Raw genomic sequence first — 27,574 nt, forward strand, 5'->3', positions numbered from 1 at the left:
ACATCATTAGACTTGATTCATGTGTTGGTTAGTTTTGGTTAACTATTTTTTTCTTTTTTTAAAAAAATTCTTCATTATAAGGGATAGATCTTTGGGAGTGGGGTATATATTGGGAATATTAAGGTTATAAAAAGATATTAATAAAAATAAAACCAAAGAAATAATGGAAAGTTTTTTTGGGGAAGGAGGGGAACGCATTAGAGTTCATTATAGAAGAGAAACAATGCATAGTTTCACATGTATCTTAGATTTTGGGAAAATAGATTTCAAAGTAAAAAGGTAAGTAGGAGCCAAAGGCCAAATATTTTACAGGGGAAATCAGCTCAAGACAAATGACAAGCTCTCAAGAACACAATTCTACAGTTATAAAAAGAAACTATTCTTGCTGGATACAAAGAGTATGTGTTTTTTGTAGAAGGAAAAAAATGGAAAATAAAGATGTTGATAACCATTGACAGGGTAGTGGCTGAACAAATCGCTAAATAGCATAATGGAATTATACATTAATCTTATTATAACATACAAAATGGCAAACAACAATTCAGAAAGACATGGAAAGACTGGTATAAATTGATGGAGAGTGAAAATAAGCAGAACAAGGACAACATTATATTCAATGAGCACAATAGCACAAATTAAAACAACATTAAAAAGCAGTCAATCTCAATTTAATTGTAATGGACTATCTTGTTTCTAAAGAACAGCTATTTCCCTCTCAGTATAGGACTGGAAGTCTACTGAAGCAGAATACTAAATAAATAGTCAGATATATTTATGCCATCAACTAATTTTGCTTAACTATGACTTTTTACAAGGGAGAGTTAAATGGGGGATTTGGATGGTGGTGGAGGTACTGGGAAATGACTATGACATAAAAAAAGAAAAGATATTAAGAAAACTTAAAGAAGAAAAAAGGGTATCTACCTGAAGAGACCAATGTGGAGAGGGAGTGAACTCATAAATTCAGGTTTTCAAAAGAGATACACACACACACGCATGTATGTATGCATATGTGTATGTATATGTATATAAGATATCTATGTCCATCCTATGTAATGTGTTCTATAACGATATATATGTGACATGTGTATGTGTATACGAATGAGACAAATAACTGAGGAGGAACACTACCAGAGTTTTATAAAAACTTTATCAAATGGACTAAAGGCCAGAAAAAAATGAGGTTGGCAATGAGTCTAAGGGCAACCAAAAGTGTTTTTAAGCTATGAGCAGGTAAGAGCAGGATCAAAGGTATAGGGAATTGCTCAAAGTATACAGGGTAACAAGTGATGGCAGAAGGCTGAACTACTCATTTCCTAGTTTTCTTCCGTTTACTTTTTTTCCCCTTCAAAGTAGAATGATCTGTAGATAGGGAAAGAGAAAAAAAATCATTAAAAACTTAAACTATGCAGAGACAGCCATCTATCTGCACTCACTGAGTTTATTTCACCAAGCCTAGACAAATTTTTACATGATTACGAAGATAAACTGCTAAGATTTCAAAGATCAATGATCCTTGAAAGATCTTGAAAATAAGAATACTCTGAAAAAGGTAAATATTCCAATTTTCAAAAAAAGGGGAAGAGAGTAGAACTTGACAACCACACACCAATGAGTGAGCTTTACCTTTCACCCGAGGGAAAATTCTAGAACATATTATTAAGAAAATAGTTCGAACAACTTGAAGGGGCAATGATCACTAAAACATGGCTTCAACAAAATCAGGTCAAGTCAAACTAACTTCATATCCTTTTTTTTTTATGAAGTAAGTAAACTAGTAGATAAGAGGAATGCTACAGGTATAATATAATTAGATTTGAAGCTATTTTTATAAATAAAATGGTGATCACAGCATTGTTTGGTGAATTTGAAACTAGTGAATAACTGGATCCAAAAAAGAGTAATCATTGATGGGTTGGAGTCAACTAGAAAGATCTATAGTACAGTGTCACAGGAATCAATCCTTGGGTCTATGCTCTTCAACATTTTATCGATGACTTAGATAAACTTATTTATGGTTATAAAATCCGAAAATGACAGGACATTTGAAGAGAAAGCTAACACACTGGATGACAGAATCCACTAACAAAAATACCTCTACAAGGCAGAATGATAAACTGAATGTAATTATTTCATTGTGTGTCTGGACCAGTCTGGGCCTACGGAACAATTCTGATGAGGACGAATTCACATCAGCAACAATTCATATCAGCAACTAAAATCTTAAGAGAGTTGACTGGATCACTGAGAGGTTAAGAGTCTTGCCCAGGATCAGAAAGTCATTATGTTATCAGAGGCAGGACTTGAACTAAAGGTTTCCTGACACCAAGGTCAGTTTTATATCCATTATGCCACACTGTCACTCTAGTGGGGAAAAGAAATAAAATTGGAATAAATATAAAATTCACAATAGGATTCAAAATACAGGATAAGAGTGGTGTGAACAGAAAATTGATTCTGTGAGGGTCTGAATGGATTATAAGCTCAATATAAGAAAACAGTGTGAGATAGCAGCCCTGCTATATATGCTGCCCTGCTTAAGCCTATATATAATGTATTCTAGAAACCAGATTTTAGTTAAGATACAGATGAGTTTGAGCTTATTTGGACAGAAGTGGCTAGAGTACTAGACCTAGAGTCAGGAAGATCCAAGTTAAAATCTGGCACGGGACACCTACTAGCTGTGTAAATGTGAGCAAGTTACTAAATGACTGTTTGCCTGAGTTTCATCTGTAAAATGGGGATAATAATAGCCCCACCCCTAAGGATTGTTGTGAAGATCAAGATCAAGATAATAATTTTAAAGCACTTAGTATAGTGCCTTGGCATGTAGTAAAAACTATATAAATGTTAGCTATTATTATTGCCACAACAAGGATCTGAATGAACTAGGGATGTTTAGTCTGGAGAAGAGATTATTTAAAGGTAAAAAAATAGCTGTCTTTAGACAGTATGTGGAAGGCAATGCTGTAGAAAGGGGAATTAAATTTGTTTGGCTTGGCTCTACTGGGCGGAACTAGGAGCAATGGGAGGAAACTGTAGTTATATGAAGCTCAGTGTAAGGAAAAATGCCTTAACACTTTAAGCTTTGAAAAAAAAAATAGGCTACCTCTGGTAGTAATGGTTTCCCTCTCACTGGAGTTCTTCAAGCAGAGGCTGAATGATGATTTGTTAGAGATGTATAAAGGATTTTTGGTCAGTTATGGGTTGGAATAGATGGGCGCTGGGATAACCTCGAATATGTTACATTCTGTATTTCTGTAATATCACTGTTAGATTTGTGTATTAGGGAGATTATTCTGGTAGCTGTGTGAAGGATGGCTTAGAGAGAAAAGAGAATGGTAACAGGATGCAAACACAAAGACATTACATCAAAAGTGGAAGGGACCAAAAGGAACAAACTACAAACGAAAAATGTAAGGAGGTTGAAGCATGATATGCAGTGATGACTTGTACGTACCACAAAAGACATCAAGGAAGTATACAAGTGGGAGGAAAAGAAAGGACAGATCACAAAGTGTGAATGAGGTATATGAGACAGATAAACTAAATGGAGTAACCAAAAAATAGATTTTTAAAAAATGGACAAGTTCTCCAGAACTGAATAGATACTTCTGTAAAATAAATAAATGAGTTGTGATCAGTACAAGAAGAAATAACCATACTGATAACAACACCAACTCAGTGAAAAAGTTTTTTGTTCTTTCCATTTATATTGTAGTCATTGTATATATTTTTCCTGATTCTTCAATCTGTATCAATTCGTGTCTTCCCATGCTTCTCTGTAGTTGTCATATTCAATGTTTCTAATAGCACAAGGAGTTATTACAGCAATTTTTACATTCATGCACCACAATTTGTATAGCCAGACTCCTATCAAATGGCATCTTTATTTCCAGTTTTTTGCTACTATAAAAAACACTACTTGAATTACTTTTTAAAGCCATTATTCTTACCCACTTAAGATTTCCTTTAAAAATTAGGCACCATTTTCTTTGAAATAGGAAAGCCTATGAAGCAGCAAACATCAAAACCCTTTGATACTGGTTAAAAAATAAAAAAGTAGATCAATGGAACAGACTAGAAAAGGGAGAATAAGAAATAATGGAGCTACTAACCCAGTGTTAAACAAACTTCAGGTTTATTTTGTTCAGCATAAATTACTTAGGAAAGAATTCCGTTTTCGAAAAGAACTGCTGGGAAAACTGAAAAGCAAGCAATCTTGTAGAAACCAGGCTTAGATCAACATCTTATACCATATATCCCATAATGAATTCAAACTATATAAAACTAAAAGCCATGCCCTAACAAAGTAATAGTCAAAGGATAAGAATACACAGTTCTCAAAAGAACTGCAAACTATTACCAATTACATATGAAAGAATGTTCCAAATCATTACTAATATGAGCAATGAAAATCAGAACAACCCTGAGGTTTTACCTCAGACCCAGGAATCATCAATGTTACAGGTCTGTGGAAAGGCAGAACACTGATGCACTGCTTTGGAGCTGTAAATTAGTAAAACCATTCTATAAGGCAATTTGGAATCATGTAAATCAAGTATCCAAAATGTCTATATTCTTTAACCCCAAGACTCCACTGCTAGGCATATACACTAAAGAAGTCAATAATAAAAAGCTCCATATACCCCAAAATATGTATAGCAGCAATTTTTATGGAAGGAAAGACTAGAACAAGTAAATGTCCATCATTTGGGAAATGGCTAAACAAATTTTGGTACATGAATACAACAGACTAGTACTGTGCTATAAGAAACAATAAAGAAGCACTGAAGGAAATAAATTGATGAAAGTAAATTCAGTAGAGCAAGGAAAACAATATGTACAATGACTACAACAATATAAGTGGAAAGAACAATCACAAACAGAAAACGAATGCTGCAAAATTACAAAAAAAAAAAGCTTTTTTTCCTCTTTTTTTCTTTTATGGCTCTCTGTGGGTGGGGGAGAATAAAGGGGGAAATCTAGGTGATATACAGATAAATAAAAATTTATTTTAAAAAAAGAAAATGACTCAAACTAGATATTCATTTCTTCTTAATTACTTTGAAAGAATCAGGAAAGTGAAGTGCATCCATTCCACATGCATCATTTATTTACACCAATGGTTAACAAAGTATAGTCAGGGTTCCCTAGGGGTTCCAAGAATCTGCAAGGTCCAAACTACTTTCATAATACTACACTTTAATTTCTAAAATGGAAAATATCAATAGATATAACCCACATAAATAAAAGCTCTTTTGGTGTGGGAGTGGGGGATACTCAGTAATTTTTGAGAGTATAACGGTAACTTGAGACTACAAAGTTTGATTTACACTAATAACTCATTTGGATGGTAGTAATACTATAAAATATTTCCGATAATCACATTTTATTCTACCTTTGGCAAAAGATAAAACTCCTTGAAGAAGAAAGAAGACAAAAACTTTTTGAAATATAATGAATGCCTATATAAGACTGTCTCCAAACTCTCGCATGAGTGCTAAAGACTTCTGTTGCTCCTACTACTAATACAACTATTAATACTAATTTATGTAGTTTTTCAAGATTTTGCAAAAAACACTGCACATATAATTATCTTATTTGTTGCTCACAACAGCCCTGTGATATAAGAAATTACTATTACCACTTTAGAGCTAAAGAACTTAAGGCTACAAGAGAGGTTAAGTGACTTACCCACAGCTAATAAGTAACTGAGTCAGGACTTTAACTCAGGTCTTCCTAATACCAACTCTAGATCACTTTCAACTGTCATCACCCAAATGTCACTAAAAAATTAGTTTTCCACGAAGAATAAGGAATAGAAGGCCAAGAGGGAGTCACATCACAGACTCTCATTAGGACCACCTCTTACAGTTATTATTAACTTTTGTTGTTAGGTCAGTCTTTTATCAGTGTGTTTGACTCTTCATGAGCTGTGGTTTGCCTTTCCTTCTCCAGTTCATTTTATAGATGAGAAACTGAGGGAAACAGGGTTAAGTGACCTGCACAGGTTCACACTGTAAGTGTCTGTGGAAGATGAGCCTTACTGACTCCAAGCCAGGCACTCTATTCACTTTGTCACTTAGCTGCCTCATTAGTCAGAAATACACATATTACTCTCACCTGTGGTGTCTCATGGCCTTTACGACTGTAGTTCTGAATAAAGTCCACAAGTCCATGTACCACGGTCTTGACAGCAACCATCGCATTTTCTAGCTGCTCCCAAGTTGGTGAGACAGCATCTAAAATGAGGCAACATAAGAAAAAAAACGTGAGCAACATTCTGCTTTAGTGACATTTTTAGAAAAAAATTTCAAAGCGTTTCTGGAAAAGGATAGAATCAAAATTTGCAAGTTATTGGGTTTTGCTTCACATACCCGGATTAGGATCTATGTTTGCAAGAAGCTCCAAATGAGGCCTCAATCGGTTTAGGTTTGCTGGATCACCTGTACGTTGTAAAACAATTGTCAACTCCTGGACACTCTTTGCAAAGGATTCTGGAGACTGAAGCTGAAAAAATGAAGAAAATAAGCCATTCAACTTGACACAAATAACTATTTTATATTCAAATTATTTCTTTTCGTTTCTCTTAAAAGTTTTTCATGTGTCTTCAGATTTCACAGAATGATTATCAGTGATGAATTTAGTTCCCATCTCAGAATCTGCCCTATGAAATTTCATCATGAGACACTCTGAAAACTTAGAACCCACATTTCCATACCACTTTCAATTTAAAAGTATTTCTCTCATGACAACCCAGTGAGGCAGGTAGAACTGGTATTATCCCCATTTTACAGATAAGAAATCTGAGTTTTCATTGGAATAAAATGACTTGCTAGGTAAGTAGGTAAGTGGCAAAATGGGAACTGGAATCCAGATCCAGACTATGAGAAAAATGTGTACTTTCAAAACTATTTTTTATAAGGCTGTAACATAATTATATAAATACCTTTTCAAATAGTTGGTAGTCATGGTCATGCTGCAAGCTGAACTTAAAAATTTTTATTCCCTATATCTAAGGAAAAAAATCAGTAGCTCTCACTTTACAAACCTTATCAATGATGGACTGCATATGTGATTTATGTGCCAAATCACCATAAAGAAGTGAAGACCACTGTTCCGGTGATATACGAAGCCCTGCTTCCATAGCAATATGAACTATCTGCGCATCATGCTCCCTTCGCAAAGCCTCATAACTTCTAAATTCTTCCTTTAGCTGCATCAGAGAAGAATCTTCATCCCTTTTTGTGACCTAAAAAATTGTAAGAAAACAAACACAACAAAAAATTCCATCCTTTTAGAATGGGTCAGAAAATTACCTGGACTAATCCCCTGGAAATTTTGGAAACTACCACCAACTTTTTTGCTCTAATGGGGAGGGGGGGGAAACTTGCCTGAAACAATACATGGATACACATTAACAATGATATAGAACTTTAATGAAACTTCTTATCACCAGAGCTGATGGGGTATTACACAACTTTGTATCAAATAAACCTCTGTACACATGGCCTATTCTGCAAAGCTAAAAATTTATAGTTATATTAATTTCTGTAAGGATTTGTTTGTTAAGAAAGCAACAGAGTTGGTTGACATCTGATTACTTTACAACTCAAATAAGATGACTATGGTCCACATTTTCAATTAAAATCCTTTTTTTTGATGAGGCAATCAGGGTTAAGTGACTTGCCCAGGGTCACAATGCTAGTAAGTGTCAAGTGTCTGAGGTCAAATTTGAACTCAGGTCCTCCTGACTCCAAGGCTGGAGTTCTATTCACTGTACTCCCGAGCTGCCCCTCAATTAAAATCCTTCAGATTTCTAGGTAATGGTATCCACTTTTCTAAAGACTACACAGATATTATTAGCACACTGAACTTTTAGTTCAGTGTAATATGCTTCAGTCTGGTTCATTTATGCTCTTGGTGCAAACCCATGACTTCAATGATACTATCAATTATACTGATTATCAATATATCAATATCAAATATATTGATTACCAAATATCAAATCAACCACTATATTATCGATGCAGATCAGTAACCGTTCTGCAGCATAATGTCTTAGAGTTGCTTGGGGCACTAAAAGTTGAAATGTCCAGGGTTATATAAATAATATGCCTCAGAGGGAAAAGCCTGAACCCAAGCTCTTGATAAGAATGTTGGCTTTCACACTGTGAATAATTATTTAATAAATTATTATGAAATTAAATTCAATTAATAGTGATAGCAAAATTTTGGAACCGATCACCAAGTATTGATTAAGCATCTACTATGTGCTAGGCACTATGCCTGCTTCTACATATATCAGCACAAAGAATAAAACAATCACTATTCATGACGAGCTTATATTCTAATGGGGAGACAAGCACATGTATAAATATACGTGGCATAAATATAATGTGAATAAATACAAATTTGTACATAGTAGTTAAACGTAAGTTATTTGGAGAAAGATGATGCAACGATAGAGTGTCAAGAAAAGCTTTGTGCAGAATATGGTGCTTGCATTACATCTTTAAGGAAGAAAGGGAGACTCTGATGTAGTGAAAAGAAAGGAGTACACTCTAGACAAGTGCGACAGTAAGTACAAAGACAAGGAGCTGGAATATGGAACACTGCATGTAAGGAATCAGATCTGCATTTAAGGAAAATTACTTTGGCAAAACTGCCTAGGACAGATTGGAGTGGAAAGAGACTTAAGCCAGGGAGAGGAGGGTATTATAAAAATCTAGATGAGAGATAATAATGGCCTGAACTAGGGCCATAGCTATGTGAAAAGAAGAGGTCAGATACAAGAGATACTGGGAACACTGAAATAGTATGATTTGACAATTGACTATATATTTGGGTGAGGGAGAATGAACAGACCAGAAAAATTTTGAACCTGGAAGACTACAAGAATGATAACACCTTCAACATTAATAGTGAAGTTTGGATGACAGGTGGGTTTTGGAGAAAAGATGAGTTTAATTTTGGACAAGTTAAATTTAAGAAGTCTCTGGGAAGTCCAATTTGAAATGTCCAGTAGGCAATTGGTGATATATAGGGCAGAAGCCAGGGAAGAGAATAGAAATAGAAAGAGATGTACATATATACATATATATAGAAAATAGAAAGCTATGTATATGTATGCATATCTTCATTATATATGTGTGTATATTATATATTGTTATATAATATATATATTATGGATATAATATATGTAAGTGTGTGTATACACATACATATAAGATATAGATGAAAATATATCTTCCATGGGAGTTGATGTGGTTACCCAGAGAAAGAATACAGAGGATGAAGAAGGCCTAGGAGACGACCTTAAGGAACATCCAAAGTTAGAGGACATGCTATAGATAAGATAGCAAAGGAAACTGAGAAGGAACAGTCAGACTGGTGTGACAGAATAGTGTCATGAAAAACCTGAAGTGGAGGATATCTAAGAAGAGAGGAAAGTCAGTACAGTCAAATCAAGAGAGGTCAAGAAGAATGAGGACTAAGGAAAAAAAAATTAGATTTGGTAATTAAAAGATCACTGTACAATAATATTCTATTATGTTCATATACCATAATTAATTCAATCATTTCCCAATTGATAAGCACCCATTTAGTAGGAAATGAAGTGCCATAAGAAATAAAGAGATGATTCCAGATAAACCTGGGAAGATTTGTATGATGATATACAAAGTGAGAGGAACAAGGAGAACAACTTATACCTTAATATTAATTGTAAAAAAGAACAATTCTGAATGGCTAAAGAACTTTAACCAATGCAATGATCAACAATCACTCTAAAACACTGCATAACAAATGCTGAAGAAGAATGCTACTGACATCACGACAGAGAATTGATATACTAACACAAAGAATTAAGACTCACATTTTTGCATGTGGCCAAAATAGGAATTCATTCTGCTTGACTAAGTTTATCTATTTACAAGAGTTTTGTATTTTTCCCCAGGGTGAGGGGCAAAGGGGACAGGGTATGGGTGGGAGAAAACATAATTAGGGGAAAAAAGACCACTGATAACGTTCAAGAGAGGAATTTCAGTTGAGTGATGAGGTCATTCATATTCACTCATTTAATTCATTCAACCAGAAATTATTGAGAACATACTATATATAAATCATTATGCCAAGTACTGGTTCCTATCCTTGTGCAGCAGAGGGTATGACATGCAAGTTTAAGCACAGAATAGCTATAGCATATAACACACAATAACAAAAGCGCAAGAAACAAGTCATTATTGAAGGTATTATGGGAAGATAGGCACAGTAGTTGATACTGTGAATCAATACAACCATTTTGGAAAGCAATTTGAATTTTCCAAATTAAGTAACTAAAAGGTCCATATTCTCTGACCCAGAAATTCCATTACTAGGCTTCTACTCCAAGGATGCCATTGACAAAACAAAGTCCTCATATATAACAAAATCTTTATAACAGCACTTTTCATGATGGTAAAGAATTGGAAGCAAAGTCTATCAACTGAATGGCTAAAAAAATTGCAGGTATGTTAATATAATGGACTATTACTATACTCTAAAAAATGATTAATGTAATGCATACAGAAAAATATGGAACTTCTATATGAGCCAAGTAAAATAACAACAAAATAAAGTAAGCAGAGCCCAGAAAAACAGCAAACACAATGACTACAACATGTAAATGGAAAGAATCACACAAAAAAAAATTCAAACGAACGTTGCAAAATTATAAAGAGCAAATATGGCTCCAAAGAAGAGACAGCTCCACCTTACTCCTTTGTAAAGGTAGGAAATCCACAAACATGGTACTCTGCACTACGTTTTTCAATGTAGTGATCAGTTATGTTGATTTTTTCTCTTCTTTTTAATTTTTTAAAAGTATTGTTATATGTGATTGCTCTCTGGGAAAGAAAAAGAGATGCGCAGGCAAACTGGAGAAAATTATGGTAATATTTTAAAAAAACCATAAAAACATGCAAAATGACAAAGATGTAAATAGAAAGAACCACAAACAACTGAAACAATATTGCAAAAATACAAAGAACAAATATTTCTCTAAAACAAAGGTAAGAAAAGGCACCTCCTCCAATTCCTTTGCAGAAGTGGGAGGTCCATGCATGTGGAACACTATATACTTGTAGACTTTTTCAATGTATAGATTGATTTTGCTGGTGTTTTTTTTTCTTCCTCATTTTTTTTCTCTAAAAATATTCTTTGTTTAATAAGATTGCTCTCTAGGAGGGTGAAAGAAAAAAACTAGAAGAAACAAACATGTACAAAACAAAGGACATCAATTAAAATTTAAAAGAAAAATGTTTATAATATACTATGACAAAAGCACAAGAGAAGTACAAACTTTATGATTTAAAGAAGGTGACAGACCACAACTTAGGCTGACCCTTAGTGGAAAAAAATCTCACACATATTGAAATAATAACACATAGTGTAATCTTCTGGTTTATCACAATAGTTAGAGCAGGCTCTTTGGTGTTATGATCATTTTATAAGGAACCACACTTTCAATTACACAATAAATACAATGGGCATATTGAATGCCCTATTAGTGAGAAAACATGAAATACTTTTGGCATATATTTATCAACTCCAATATATACTGATTCAAAAGAGAGCATCATCCAGGAAAAAGCAAGCTTAGGAAGCAATATAGTAATACATACAACCAAGAAAATGACATGCACACTGACTGTAAAAATGCAAATGAAAAGATCACTAAAAGGAAGTCACACTATGAGTGATTAAAAATCAAAGTTCCTAGAGGATGGTTAATGAAACAGAGGTCATTGTAAAAAGCAGAGAGGTAGAGGACTAACATAAAACATTGTTTATAATGTCAGAAGCAATCACTGTATTAGATGGTTTTCTGGGGCACTTAGGGAGGATCAAAGGGAGCACGGGCTTGGAGGGCAGGGAAAGTTGAGTTGACAGAGATACAGAATATAGGCATTAATAAAAAGGTTTTTGCTTTTTTTTTAAAAAGCATGCTTATTTTTTCCCATTTACATACCTCATTTTTAATGTTTGGCAATTTTCATTTAAAATTAGCAAAATGATAAACATAAGCTGTCATTCTTAATTTAAGTGTCATACCTTAAAACAAGAAGCACGATACAGTAGCTGCACAACATGACCAATACTTGTTTTTGATGCCTGAGGAAATCTTGGTTCCAGTCTTTGGACCACAAAAAGTACCAAAACTTTCCTTGAGAGAGCAGAACCATCTTCCAGGGCCAGCAATACTAACTTTAAGGCCTCTTCTTGCATAGCTGGAAACAAGTCATAAATATAAAAGTAATTTTCACTGAAGAACTCTTGTATTTGTCGTGACCAGCACAGGGTTTGTGGTAATTCATTACTCAAAATGCTATTTTATTTAATACGACAGGATATCATAATCATACAATTTATTTATTCATTTATTCTTTATTAAGTAGCCAAAGTACCTGGACATCAACGGGAATAAAAACCTCAGAAGGCAAACAATGGTAAAGATTAAAAAAAAAAAAGGCCAGGAAATGTCATTTGAATAAGGAAAACTCTCTGTTCCCATAATTTGTCATTCAGTCGTTTCAGCTGTGTCCAGCTCTTCAAGACTCCATTTGGGGTTTTCTTGGCAGAGATACTGGAGTGGTTTGCCATTTCCTTCTCCAGCTAATTCTGCCGATAAGGAAACTGAGGTAACCAGGGTTAAGTGACTTGCACAATGTCACACAGCTAGTATCTGAGACCAGATATGAACTCAGGTGTTCTTGACTCCAAGCCCACACTTTATCAACTGTGCCACCTAGCAGTTTTATAAGTCATCTTATGGAATAAATCTGAAATTATTATGGAAAAAATACAACTTACAATGTAAAGCAAATGCGTCTTGAAATCCAGACCCATAATTTATCTCTATGGGTAACTCCTAGAGTGGAAAAGCCCTGCAACCAATGCAGACTGACATTTTCTCTGTAATTAGTCTTAGACAGTTGAGTGAGTCCCTAAGAGGTTAAGTAACTTTATCAGGATCACATGGCTAGTATGTGTCATGAGCAGGACTTGAAGTCATGTTTTCTTGACTCCAAGACTGGTTCTTATTATAGAAAGAAATGTATTTAGTCTCAATTTCTATTTAAATGAAAGCGGAGTCAAGTATCAAGACACTGTCTTCTTCCTTAAACTCTGCACTTCATCCTATATGCTGTCAATTAAATGTAAAAATGCATCCACATACTAAAGTTTTCTTCCAATTATCCTTAGGCTTCCCACTATACAAATGAAATATTCACTACCTTCAAATATTACAACAAAACCCATGAATCTGTAAGAATGAAAATTAGAAAGGAGGAAATTCATACAAGTGTATCATTACAGAACATTTGAAGGACACACAAACTTAGAGTAAGTGTCAATCTTAAAACAGGTGGTGAATAAACATGTAAAACAATGGAGTAGATGTATAGGTTTTATCAAATATCATCTGACAATGCATTACAGAAAAATTTTTGAACTATTTTGCACTGAACAAGAACATCAGAAAACTATTTGATTTTTCCTGGCAAAATTGAAAATTATTTAAGAAGGTATTCATCTCTAGACCTGTCAGTAACTGTATTTTTTAAGAAGAAGTTTTTAACCTTTTACCTGGTCCTAAGAACTGGCATCCCCGAGCCCTGACAGCAGCCCATAGATTGGCAGACAACTGCTGAGGGTTCTGGTGTTGTAAAATCAGTTCAGTTACAGTTCTTTCCCCAAGTGATCGTGCTGCTCGCATGGCTCTTACACGACCTTCTTCTTCCACAAGTTGACAATTCACAAGAGTCACCAGTTTCCTTTGCATTGGACGGCTCAGTGCACTCTGATTCAAACTAGCAACACCTTTAAAAAAAAAAAAAGAAATTTTAAGCTTTTAAAAGTAAAGATGAGCTGAAGATTTTTTTTAAAGTATGTTTCATTATTTACTTCACTGATTGAGCTGTAATGCCTGAGTTGGTTTCTTACTCACATCCCACAATAGTACTGATGTTAAACTCTTAGAGTGGTTATAGGATTAAAAGCCCAAAGAAACCTTAAAATCCATCTAGTCCAACCTTTTCATTTTACTAACACAAATACGATGCCCAGGGAAGGAAGTGACTTGACCAAAGTCACACATTATCAGAATCAGAGTCTGGGATTTGAACCCAAATCTTGAGAACCTTAATTTGGCACTATTCAACTCACCTGCTTTCTCATAGTTTGGACACTTGCACACTTTAGGTTCATCAAGACAACTTGGGTTGTGGCATGCATATAATACAAGTGATATTTTGTTGTATTTAGACTAAAGAATGTGTTCTAGCTCCATTAATAACAGATACTTTAATAGATTAGTAAACTCATTAATGTGGATCCTCTTGCCAATGTAAACTTATCCAAGTCTTCACATTCCAAGTGCTTTTCCTTCCATGTATCTTCCACATGGAATCTACCTACCATATTGGAGATGTTCCTCTAGCTTTTTAATATTTCATAGATAACAAGGCAACACTCAGACTATCCATCTGTCATCCTTCACTTTTACTGAATGACCAGCTTAACTCCTTTAGCAATCATACATAAAAAGACAATACAGTATACCTGGTTGTTTGTTGTCAGTTATTGGTTACTAATGGTAGCTTTTCATTTAAAAGCAAGGCATTTGTCTTCTGGGACCTATCACATAATCCTATCTAAAAGCAATGTAACAAACCACAGGATTTTTAAATTCCTTGAGTAAGGGATCACATTTCATACTTCTCTGGTATTTGTCAAATGCCAAGAATATATCTCATTAAGCAGATGACCAAAGACAATGATAATAGTTCATATTTGGAGGTTCGTGAAATGCTTTCCTCAAAACAAATTGTTCACGTGTTATTATCTACATTACATTTTATAGATGAAGAAACAAAGGCTCAGAGATTAAATGACTTGCACAGTTACGTGAACAGCTAGTAAAGGCTGGAGGCTTACTAACTGAAGAAATATAAGTTCAACAGAATACAAGAATAGTCTCCTTGATAAGATTTGCTAAGATTTATATTCTAAGAATTCTAAATAAATAAAATTAGTTTAACTAAAGAATATGAATATTTCTCCTAATGTTTGATTTGTGGTTAGGTTATATTTACTTACTTTGTTGGATCTGAATTCTCATCAACATGAATAATTCCTGCAATGAAGCAAGCCATCCATACCTGTCCAACCTATGAGATTCCTGTTTAAATCCTCCCATAAATTCCATTAAATAAAAATCCAAGTTCTCAATCAAACAAGGCAACTAGATCTTCTGTCAAATCCTTTTCAAGACTTTTATTGCTTCATATCAGGGTATCAAAGCTAAGTTTTCCAAGGTTAATAATTTCCCATCAAATCCTACCCACCAAGAGAGGCATAGTTTTTAAGAAACTTACCCTTTCCTCCACTTAGTGGTTTTAAGTAGAGAGCCAAATCCTCAACACACTTCTTTGCAACCTCATAGTGCTTATTTTCTCCTAGATTACTTAATTTTACTGTTTGATGATCTGGTACCTAAAAATGGAAACTTTTCATAAATACAGCTTCAATAGATTCAGCTCTACATAAAATTATAATCTTGTCCTGCATAAAATATAATTCTAACAATCTAATCACAGTGTCAACAGCTGTAAATGAACCACAGATCACCTAATCCAATTCATTTATTTTATAAATAAGAAAATTAAGGACCAGAGGGCAGTGGCTATTTCAACAAAACAGATTCAATGCTAATAATGTTTTCTATGAATTTCAACTTTACAAATCTGCTTTTCTTCTAAATTAAAAGTTATTGAACACATAACAATTAATATTTTCATAGTGCTTTATTATTTACAAAGTTCCTTCCTCACAACAGCCCTGTGAGGTATGTTGTACAACTATCATTATCCCCATGAAAGTAGGAGATGAGGAAACTGAGGGTCTATGAGAATGAGTGCTCAGTATCACAAAGCCAAGAAATGGAGTGGACATTCAAAAACAAATATATCTTAACTGCAAGTCCAATATTTTTATGCTATTTTTCATGTAAGGTTGAAGCAATAATCAATTCAACTTTTTCAACTTTACATCTTACCTGGGCTCCAACTAATTGTAGAAGTGCAAAGTTTACAGGAAGCACATCAATGTCTGTGTTGATGGCAGTCTGGTCAAAAGGGCATGCTTTTCGATGAAGTTTATTTAAGCAGGTCTTGCAGACGGTGTGTGAACAACCTAAACTGATGGGCTTGTGCACATTCTCATCAAATTCATTATAGCAGATTGGACAGGACAGGAATTCTGTCCACTGAGCAGCCTGCACAGGCATTGTGGAAACTGGATGCTTGTTTAGCAGTCTAGCAGACCATTATTTCACTGTGTAGTGTTAGGTTAGCTAGAAGAGAACAAAAAACAGAAAACAAACAAAAAAAAGATTATTTCCCTATCTTCACAAATAATACTGTAAATATTAAAGCCAATTTTGATTTGCTATATAAGCTAAAACACTGTTTTATTTACTTTTTGACATTTAATAATTTAATTAAGACAACACAGGGTCTCATGCTTAATTGCCACTCAATTACTGAACTAAACTGAAACTGAATGACAGGAAAACTTCAATAATCCTGTCTAAAAACAAAATTACGTAACAATCTTTCTTTATAAACTAATTCAAGACATGAAATGCCACAACAATAAACTTAACTGACAATGACCAAGGTTTAGGTAGATTTGGATTCCTTCATTTTTGTAGGGGAGCATAATCACTTGAAATCCAGGCTTTATGTAAAAAGTATTCTTTTCCCATTGAATATTCATAATGGCAGAGAGAATTTAGTAATAGCCAGATAAAATTTACCAGACAAATAACTTTCTATATTAGTTAAGAAATTTAAAAAGTTTCAGATGTTGCTTCAGTGACTCAATGCAATTGCAAAAAAATCAAAACAAGTGGTAGTAAACTATTAAGTACATTTTTTAAAATCACAAGTAATTTTTTAAACATTTTAGTGTTACTTTGCCCAGCTATGATCTGAGAGCACACTGACAGATTATTCCCCAACCTAAAATTAATGTTTTAGAAATAATAAAAGCTCAAAACTATAAAACCGATTTGAATTCATTTTATATATCTGGCATTGTTGAGTTAAGGGTCCATTTTTCCAGGAATGGTTTAAACTGAGGCAATTTACCCAATTTGGAGATTTTATAGGTAATTTTAATTTTAGCTATTGGTAAGAGAATTCTTTCTTATAGGCATGAAGCAGTTTTTCCAAGAAACCCAAGTTTATGCCTTACACTATTTGTGTACCTGAGGTCACATTAATTCTGAATTTTAAAATGAAGAATTAAGAGTAACCTTTAATCACATTTAAAAATATAATTCAATTCAACAAGCACTGACTGAGTATGTACTATTGGGGGATAAGAATAGGGAGAGGAAAGAAGAGGAAGATATAAAACTTAGAAAAGTTATTTGTCCTATCCTGCCAACATAAAGCTTACATTCTAGTTACTTCTATAAATATCTACCTCAGACAAATTGCATGCAAAAAAGAGAAATGTGAACATACCTATCTACTCACAGATTTTCAGATTTGGAAGGGATCTTAGTCTACATGACACAGATAAGGAAATTGAATCCTAGGGTATTTGAGGGTACTTGCTCAAGATTATGTAGCTAGTTAGTCACAGAGCCAATCTTAGAATTCAGGTCTCTTGATTACCATTATACTACCTTCACATAATACAGGAATAAGAGGACAGCTATTGAATTTACAGATCTGAAAGATGTATTTGAGCAAATCTATAGGCAAGATTGGCACATAGGAAGCACTTAATAAATGCTTATTGATTGATAAAAAGGAAGCGATTATGTAATGCCCCTTCAAGGCTAACAAAACACAGGACTGAAGGATTTAGAGTTTAACTGAATAAAGGCCACATAATCTAACAACAACAACAAATCTGTTCTAACACCCTCATTTTACAAAAACGGAAATTGAGGCCTAGAAGAGGTTAGATTTACCCAAGGTCATAACAATAGTAACTAGTAAAGCTTTCTTTCCTATGCTGATATAAAACAAAATCAACAGGTATGAGCAAGCTGTGTTAATATTGTTGTATGCCTTGAAATGTTAACATGAACAAAGTCAACAGAGAAAAGATAGTCTCTGTAGAAATAAAATACCTAAATGGTACAAAAAAAAAGGTATTCTTAATTATAATTTCCAAATCTAGGAGGAAGTTTGCCATAATGCTTTTTTGTTTCCAAAAAAAAAAAAGTTGCAAATCTTTATCATTTTTTGGGAAAACCACTGAATTTGGAGTCAAAAGAAATCACTTGACTTCTCTGGATCTTAATTTCCTCATCTGTAAAAGGTGTTTAAATTGTATCAGTGGTACCTGACCTATGGGCCTAAGATCCTTTAAGAGCCACAGGGTCAATGAAAAGAATCCCCAAATCCATAAGCACCCCAAGGCTTGTCATTTTGATATTTACTTAGTTCCAATACAACAGGCAAAATGATTTAGCATAAAAAGCTAATCAAACTTCTGTAAACTTAAATGGTTGATCCATAAATCTATTACTATTTTTTTTGAGACTGGGTATCCCCATCTCAGTCAACCTGAAGTACAGAGACTACTCATATATGGATCCCACTACTGATCATCACAGGTTCTTTGATCTGCTTGGATTCCAACCTCTAAGCAACCTGATGAGTCCCCTGCCCCTTCCAAGGGCAGAACATAATGATACTGGACTTAGTGCAGATACTTGATCAACCTAGCCCAATGCAGCTCAGAACTCCCTAGATCAAGAGATCTGCAGGTCTCAGCCTGCCTAGCAGCAGGGATCACAGGTGAGCCTAGTTAACACTACTTTTCAAATGTATGTAGACACCGTTGTGATTAACAAACAGATTAAATAAAAGGATTATGGAAGTGATAGTAGCTTTTATGTATTTTCCCAATCAACAGATGCTAATAGTACCAACAACTACTATCATGTAAGGGTTGGGGGGAGTGTCCATTTATGAAATATGAAATTAGAAAGGCATCCTGGGAATCAAAAGTAGATTATCTCAATTTCCTTATACTCTAGATCTTATGACAATAGTATGAAGACTCAAGAAATAATATAGCAAAATATAGCAAAATTTGTTAACTTCAAATAATCTATATCCAAGAACATGGCATTATTATTACTGTCACCATCTCCAACTTGAAAGCATTCAGATATAAAGTTTGGATACTACATATTTTATTAATACTTCCTAACTCAAATCCAGGACAATTCAAAAGTACTTATGTAAATTTGATAGGTTTTCTGAGTACTAGAATTCTGGGCATTTAGGGCAATTACACAGCTGATAACTATACTTTGTTCATTGAACTGTTTACTGGCTGATACTTCAGTGAGCATCAACTACAGCAATTAAAGGTTTTAAAAATCACAATCTGAAATTGAAGGTAAAATATATATATAAAAAAAAAACCCAAAAAATTCAAAGGGAAAATTCTATTCTTATTTGTTGTGCTTTAAATGTGTACAGACTTTAGAGTATTCCAAATATTTTATGTAAAACTGAATTCCTAGATATAAAACAGTTTGTAAGGTAGTTTTACAAATTTACTGAAAATAAATTATCAGATCTTTCTAAGCAGATTTAGACTTTCCAGATTCACAATGCCACAGTCATGGCTAAGAAGTTTTTTTTTTAATTAATTTTTAAAAGTTTAACTTCCAATATTACAAATAAATCTAATCAGCTTCTATACTTGATTATAACAAAATATGTGACCTCATTGATACCTACAGCCTGAAAAATGTTTCAATGCTATTAGAGGAAAAGAGACCATTCGTTTTACAATCATGTTTTTTCCTTAAATCTGCTACGCAGTACTCTAATTCAGTCAACTTGGACCACTAACATACTTCACGCATTCCTTTGTTTGTTTGTTTGTTTTTTGTTTTTGTTTTGTTTAGTGATGCAATCGGGGTTAAGTGATTTGCACAGGGTCACACACCTAGTAAGTGTCAAGTGTCTGAGGCTGGACTCGAACTCAGGTCCTCCTGAGGCCACAGCTCTATTCACTGCACCACCTAGCTGCCCCATGCATTCCTTTTTTAACAGCTACCTGTTCAGAAGTGCTAATTCAGTAGGCAAATTTTCGATGTCCGTTAACTTAGTGGAAATTCATCTAAAATAATCTTTCAACTCTGTTATTTTACCAAGATAATCATTTGTTTCAATTTTAAATTTCTTGGAAAAGAATTCAAATTTGAAGTCAGCTAAATAATGATATTTAAAAACCTTTGGCGTCACAAACCACTTTAAATATAGCTTCTGAAGAATTGATAACAACTGTATAAAAAAATAAAGCTGATGGCAATTATTTGCACAAGGTCTTCCTAAACACATCAAAAAGTCTTAAAATAGAATATGTAGACAATTTAATTTCCACAAGAATTTAAACGAATACTATTACAAATAAAAGACAGAAATTATTTATGAGGAACTTAGGGTAACTTTACTTCCAGATAGACTGAATCAGCTCTGAATGAAGCTATATACTCATTTATGCCTAATACGCTTATTAAAGGCAGCAGTAGAAAGCCTACTCAGAATCACAACAACTACTTCATTTGTTAAATATCAACACTTCACTCTTCCACATAACTTGAAAGACACATGAAAATAACATGGCAGCTCTTCAACCCAAATTTTGGAAAATACTCATGTCATTGAATATATCCTTAATTGGTGTTACAGCACAAATATATTCTTGGTCTATCTAAGAGAGGAATATTTTTTTAAAATCCTGAATGTAAATAGTGCTTTTTTTTTTTTACATGACACAAAAAGGATAAAAAAAAAACTAATCTTGAAATTTCTTGGAAAAAAGCACTTAAATCAAGCATTAGAGAGATGTAAACATATAAGCTCCTTAAACTGAAACATTGTAAACTAATTTTGGGTTTGTAAAATTCTAACTTGAATACTATGAGAACAATATGGTTTCCAGAGAAATAGATATTTAAAGACAAAATGAAAACTCACCAAGTATAACAAAAATCTAAGAAAAAAAATTGTAAATTTCAATCATTCAAAGCACTAAGCAAAATATTTAAAATTATTTTTTGTTCAGTAAACTTTTAGTTACTAAAAGTATAGGGCAGCTAAATAGGGGATTTTAAGAATCTAAATTTGATATATTGCTCTTCTGGTGCCTAGCACAGAGTTATGCACAGGGTAGGCACTTAAATGCTTTTTTGAATGAATGTGACCTTGAGGAATTTTTCTGTTCTAATAGCTTTTCAAGTTATAAGCCCCTCTCTGTGTTATTTGCTGACGTGTAAAACTGCAGAAAAGTTACTAATTTCCCTCACAAATATGATGGAAAGATGAAAATTTTTTTTTAAAAAAGGGCAAATGTTAAACATTTAAGAAATTTTACTTTCTGTTATTGGCAAAGCATAATCTGTTAACGAGAACAGTTCATGATTATATTTGATTTCATACTACTGTAGAAAAAGGTTTAGGATTCTACCACTGCAAAAATTCCTAACCCACTATTTTATATGAATAGAAATATAGTACTCTACAATACAAAAACTATACTGAAGTTCGGCTATTACATGTAAACTAGTTTGCTAATTAAATAAACCGTTGTATCAAAGGTGTGCATTAAGTGTTTAAATCATGTATAAAATGGTATAAATAAGACATCATCTAACATTTGTATACTCTTTCTTACCAGTATCACCTTGGGCAAGTCACTTTACCTTTCTGAACCTCAATTTCCTTGGGAGGGGGGAACCAACTGGATAATCTTTTAACTCTCATCTACTTCTGAAAGCTATGATCCTACCTTCATGTACCTAGAAAAGGAAGTGGGTAGGACATTTAGCAAGAAATTACAGATGGACAGCTCAAGTAACTTCAATGATACCAAGGAAATATCAAAGAACCAATGGAAGACTATCAGAACATGGGAGGATTTACAGAAACAAGAGACCGCCCCCAAAAAAAAATCCAGATGAAAAAGCGGGGATGGCTTACAATGGAATTTAAATACAGAAAGGTATTATTCCTTAAAAATAGTAGTGGTTTTAATCAAGTACTTTCCTTCTAATATCCATGTGAGATAGTGAAATTGGGGGGGGGGGTTTGGAAGGTTGATTCAGGCATGTGATTTCAATGGTTTAAGGAACTCCTGGCAAGAAAATTCCTTCCACCATTACAGATCCATAAACTTTCTACAATTTAGAGGGTTGTCTGGACTATTGAGAGGTTAAATGTCTTGGTGACTCCTAGGTAAGATTTCTGTTCATTATAGTAGACTGTCTCTCAGTCTAAGTACCATTGATGAGGAAATTTAGGCACAGAGATTAAGTGGCTTAAATAGAGTTGCACAGTAATTATTGGTCCTGAGATTTAAAACTTGATTCTTCTGCCTTGAAAGTTCAACGTTACTGCAAACATAACATAATAGTTCTCACTTAGTTATCTTAAAATGCATGGTTAGGAATTTTTAATGGATTTAATCATCTTGGCTGCAATTTCAACCACTAACTCAGAAACAAAGGAAAAAATCTAAGAGCTCTAAACTGGTACTCTAAATTGCATGAAAGATTTTAAGGGAGAAAAGGTTCAAATATATCATTTTGAAGAATTTCTCCATAGTTCAGCTGTTTAAACTCTACTGCTCGAGTCACTTTGGAGCTTCAATCAATTACTTAATGGATTTCAGACTAAACTTTTCATGGTATTTTCTAAAACACAAATCTTTTTTCTTGTTTATTATGGCTACCACTCCCAATAAAATTCAAGACTCTTCAGCAGTCATAAGGACTAAAAATGAAAACATATCCTTTTTAGACGGCACAGTTATATTTATTTCATCATATCAAGTAATTTTTGCTGTGTACATTTATGCTTCCTAGAGAAAGTCAAGCTCTTCATCCCTCTAGCGATATTAGGCTAATTTTCAACAAGATGCTCTATCAATAAGCTAGCTTTCATTTGTCTGTTTTTAATGATATAATTTATTTCCTGCTTAAGTGGTCATGCTCTGAAGTCTACATTATTATAAGAGAGGGTTCAAAAGCAACTGGAAATGTCTCTTTACTAAAAGTAATATGAGTATGCAAAGGTCACTCTGAAGAAAGCCTTTCAAATAATTATAAAGACATAATAAGGACAATTAAGAAGATGTTAAAAAGATTAAGAAGGAGATAATTAACAGTGAAATGGATATAATACAATTCATTTTTTTCTTCAGTGTGCTTTATTTTACCTACTGTTTGCTTAGTTTTTCAAATCTGGGGAAAAACGTATGCATCTGGCTAATACAATAAAGGAATACTGCTTGGAATATTGCTATAACATAACACTCTAAAATGCTAAACTACAACTCAAATTTCTAAGGTTTTTAACGTTAAAAAACAAACTTAAAAAGATAATACCAAAAAAAATTCATCAAAATGTTGTTTTTAAAGTGGTAAATATAGCAAAGTAAAGTTGACAATCAAGTAAGGAAACTGTTCAATTAATACAAAGTCATTTGATCAACAGTTAAAGGATTCTAGTTCATGTGATCCTGAAAAGGGTGGTCTTCAAAATTGTTGAAAACATTCATTTTTTTTCTAAATATAACAGAAATTGAATTTTGTGACAATTTTTGTTGTAATAATTTCCCCAAATATCGACACAGAATTTGATATATTAATGTTAAAAGGAATAAAAGCTAGGAAAATCATGATATGGGGGTGGGGAGAGAAGACGGGGTTAAATTTAATGGGATACAATAGCTTCCAAATGTGATCCAGGAAAGAACTCTTAACAAGTATTAGTAAAATGCCCATGAGAAGGATTTGAGGATTCTGGTTAGGCATACCCCATATAACAAATACTACATTTAGATCTATTTTTATTCCTGTCTCTTTTCTGTCTGTGTCACATTGCTTTATTATTGAAACTAAAACTGAAGGCAGCCATCATAACCTTTTCTATTTCCTTAATGCTAAGGAAGACAAGTAGATACTATTCCCTCTAATGCATTCTGTATCGTGATGCCCAGTTCCGTTTTAAATGCCTGTAAAACAATGATGCTTTACACCATTCCTCTAAGATGGTGGAAAAGTCGCCCCAAGAGGCTTTTCCACAAGGAGGGGGAAAAAACAGAACACACAAACACACCAATAAATAAATTCCCTGGCTCTCTTTCATTCAATTATCCTGGTCACATCCCCAGGGCCATTCTGTAGCCAATCCTCTCTCCTCTTACTGCTGAGACCCCTTTACATGGCATCAAGGAGCATTGTTTGACTTGGGTCAAAATACAAGAGGTTGTTATTCAAACACAGGTGTGTGTGAGTGTAAAGAAGAAGGGTCTTCTACTCATATATAACTCTGATTCCACTCCCTACCTGGGCCTCGGAAGAAATGACACACTGGCAAAATTGATGATGTCTAACTCCATTCAAACTCTAAAACACCGTGATTCTCTGTTAATTTCAGAATCATACCTACTGTTCTCTTGGTGTTTTTGTTTTTTTGTTTTGTTTTTTTTTTAACAAGAAATAAAGGAAAGAGACAAAAGGGAATGGGGAAGGAGAAAAGGGTGAAGGAAGGGAAAGGGGGCATAAATGTTGAATGACTGAGAGAGGAGGAAGGAGAATACGGATGGAGAGAGCGAGAGAAGGGAGGGAGCACTGGAAAGAGGAAAACTAGCAGACATGGGAGACAGAGGAAAGGGAGGGAAACGAGGGAGGGAGACGGGGGAAGAAGAGAGGGAAGGGAGGAGGGAGAAGGAAAGGAGGAGAAGGGAAAACGGGAGAGGAAGAAGCAAAAAGAGGGAGGAGAAAAGATGAGAAAGGGGTGGAGGAATGGGGGGTAGGGAGGAAAAAGGTAGGGAGAGAAGGCAAGATATTAGGGAAAAAAGAAAGAAAATGTAAAAGGGAGAGAATAGAGGTCCTTTCTAGAGCTCGTGGGACCCTGCCCCGGGAGGGAGCCCCTCTCCGCCGGCCACAGCTCCCGCCTGGGCGGGGCGAGGGGAGGGGAGGGAAGAGTGGCTGGTGCCTGGCCCCTCCGGCTGCAGTCAGCCAGCTGAGGAGACAGAGGTGGCTGCGGGAGCCCGGAGGGAGAGGGAGCGGGGAAGATAGGAGCCTGCCCGGCGGGCCCAGACACTGTCAGGCGCAGACATTCTCTCAGGGCGCCCCCTCACGGCCTCCCCACGGGCCCAAGCCCCGGTTCCCGCCCGTCCGCCCTACCTGAGGGCCCGGGCGGGGTCGCTACGGGCCGCTCCGGGGAGCCCCGGGGCGACGGCGATGACGGGGATCGGCGACGAAAGCGCCTCCTCTCCCCGGGGCACGGCTCGGCTGCGGCTCCGCGGCCTCAAACTCCATCGGGAGCAAGCGGGAAAGCCCCGTTGGCGTTGGTGGTGTTGGCGGCGTTGGCGTTGGCGGCGGCGGCGGCGGCGGCGGCGGCGGCGGCCGCAACGGCGCCTCCTCCTCCTCCTCCTCCTCCTCCTCCACCTCCACCTCCTCGCGAGAGGCGGACGGGGAGGGAGCCGGGCCCCGGGATCCTCTCGCGAGGAGACACGCCCCAACTCGCGCGAGATCGCGCATGCTTAGTTCCTTACTCTTCGCCCTTAGGGCTTTCAGGTTAAGCCACCCTTATCACGTGACTCTAGAGCAACACTGGGGCACTCTGGGAAACGAGGAGGACTGAAGGAGAGATTTCTGGGAAACTCCCGTCCATCCTCTGTGTTTTGTAGCAGCCCGTATAATAATCTCAAGCTAAAGTTGGCCAAGCCATCCATGAAGTGGCTCAAGGACAATGGTTAGATTTAATTTCTCTCCATCTCCCCACAAAGTTGGCAGGATTTGACACATAACTTTAATCCTATTTTGCAAACAGTATTGGCCCTAACCAAGCTGGCCCTTAGGAGCAAGTTCTAAAATTGACCTAACACTGGGCTTCTAAATGGAGCCCTGCTTCTTACTGTTTTAGGTAAGTCACATAATAAATGTAGGGGACTTTAACGTGTTAAATGATTATCCTTTAGGTCTATTCTAAGTCTAAATATCTATGTCCCCTTTGAAATGTCATGTCTGATACTTAGTACACAAATCTATTGCTATAGGTTTAAAAGCAGTTTTATGCTTTACTCAAATTTTTTTTCGTTTAAGTTTTCCTGTTCCATGACCACTACTAGCTGAAAACAAGCAATTAAGTAGTTATTGATAAAATTTTCTTGTTTCTAAGGATTTAAAATGAAGGAACTCCCACTTTACAGAATAAACCAAGGAAAGTATAAGAATTGCTTAATGGCTGTGACTGACCAAAGCACTTCACCTGTCCTGAATCTCTTTCTTCATTTGTAAAACAAGAATAATACTTACTCTGCCCTACCTCACAGGGTTATTGTGAATTTATATTTTTATATCTGTTACATTATAAAGTTTGCAAACAAGGAAACCATTTTTGTAAACCTCAAACCTTATCTTTTCTTGAAAATTTCATAAATCTCCACAAAATCATCAATCTCTTATACAACCTCAATTTTATTATCCTAAATATTAAGTTACACATTTGAGAAAATGGTACAAATCAGGTGAACAGAAGAGACAAGTGGTATTTCATTTAGAGGAAATCAATTGTCAGTTTTCTTCAAGATCTTTAAAACAGAAACTTAATAAAGACAAAGCTTTAATTCAGGAATATGGACCTTTTTAGTTTTCTCTTGGCCATGAAAAAAAAATCACATTAAATTCTCTACAATGAAAAATTCTACTCTGTACAAAATAAGGTATTTCTAAGTGATTAGCACAGTGTCTAGAACATGGTAGGCACTAGATAAATGCTTGTTCCTTTCTCTTTCCCCTTTTCTACCCTAACACACCTGCATTTCTAAAATGATTTCACTTTCCAAACTCCATTGAGATATACTGTGCAAGCAGATACTGCTCTGAGAATTCCTTCACATGGAAACATTGTGTTATTGGACAGTATAACCAACATTTCCAATCTTTCTCTCTATCCCAAAGATCTAAAAGTGCCTTACAAAAGGATTCTCATGACATTCTTATAAGGTATACAGGTATGTGTATATACATGTACATATACATATATGTATGTGTGCATATATGTCAATACCTAAATTAGTTACAATTGGGAAGAAAATATTTTTAAAATATTGAGCTGGGTAAGAGGTACATTCCCCAAAAATGTTATTTCTTATGAACTATTCTGTCCACCCACAAAATGTTTTACGTTTTAAAACATAAAACTACCAATGAGGAAAAATAAAGCTTCAAATTTAATCTCAAGAAAATTTCTTCTGAAAGGTCTAAATATAATTATTTTAAAGGTCCAGTTCAAAAGACAGTTAAATTGCTGAAAAAGTGAGATCCTTGAAAGCAAGGACGTCTTATTTGACCACGTTATCAGTATATCTTGGGCAAAGACATTTTCTTCTATGTACCTGTTTCATCATCTGTCAAATGGGGATAATAATTTTACTCCCTATTTCATCAGATTTTTGTAAGGAAAGTATT

The 27,574-nt window shown here is 34.9% G+C and overlaps 1 protein-coding gene and 1 non-coding gene across 9 annotated transcripts in view; both read right to left on the bottom strand.

Moving 5' to 3' along the window:
• The window catches only part of LOC114046844 (roquin-2), a 77,996-nt gene extending 52,599 nt beyond the window's left edge, over positions 1-25,397 (bottom strand). For 2 of the 8 annotated variants that reach the window (XM_027867396.1, XM_027867398.1), the window contains exons 1-8: positions 25,286-25,397; positions 16,103-16,399; positions 15,423-15,540; positions 13,633-13,866; positions 12,097-12,272; positions 7,055-7,255; positions 6,381-6,513; positions 6,127-6,245 (exon numbers count right to left, since the gene is read on the bottom strand). In XM_027867396.1, the coding sequence (XP_027723197.1) occupies positions 6,127-6,245; positions 6,381-6,513; positions 7,055-7,255; positions 12,097-12,272; positions 13,633-13,866; positions 15,423-15,540; positions 16,103-16,333 (1,212 nt within the window). In that variant the 5' untranslated portion in view covers positions 16,334-16,399; positions 25,286-25,397. Of the gene's footprint in view, positions 1-6,126; positions 6,246-6,380; positions 6,514-7,054; positions 7,256-12,096; positions 12,273-13,632; positions 13,867-15,422; positions 15,541-16,102; positions 16,400-21,796; positions 21,854-21,882; positions 21,893-25,285 lie in introns of those variants that run through there. The other 6 variants (XM_027867397.1, XM_027867399.1, XM_027867391.1 and 3 more) reach the window with 5 other exon arrangements.
• On the bottom strand, positions 6,598-6,709 carry LOC114047418. Its single transcript, XR_003569604.1, has one exon. It is a non-coding gene; the product is annotated as a small nucleolar RNA SNORD90 (small nucleolar RNA).
• Positions 25,398-27,574: the final 2,177 nt, after the last annotated feature.

The sequence above is a fragment of the Vombatus ursinus genome, unplaced genomic scaffold, assembly GCF_900497805.2.
Source record: "Vombatus ursinus unplaced genomic scaffold, bare-nosed wombat genome assembly UNPS02014786.1, whole genome shotgun sequence".
Taxonomy (NCBI): domain Eukaryota; kingdom Metazoa; phylum Chordata; class Mammalia; order Diprotodontia; family Vombatidae; genus Vombatus; species Vombatus ursinus.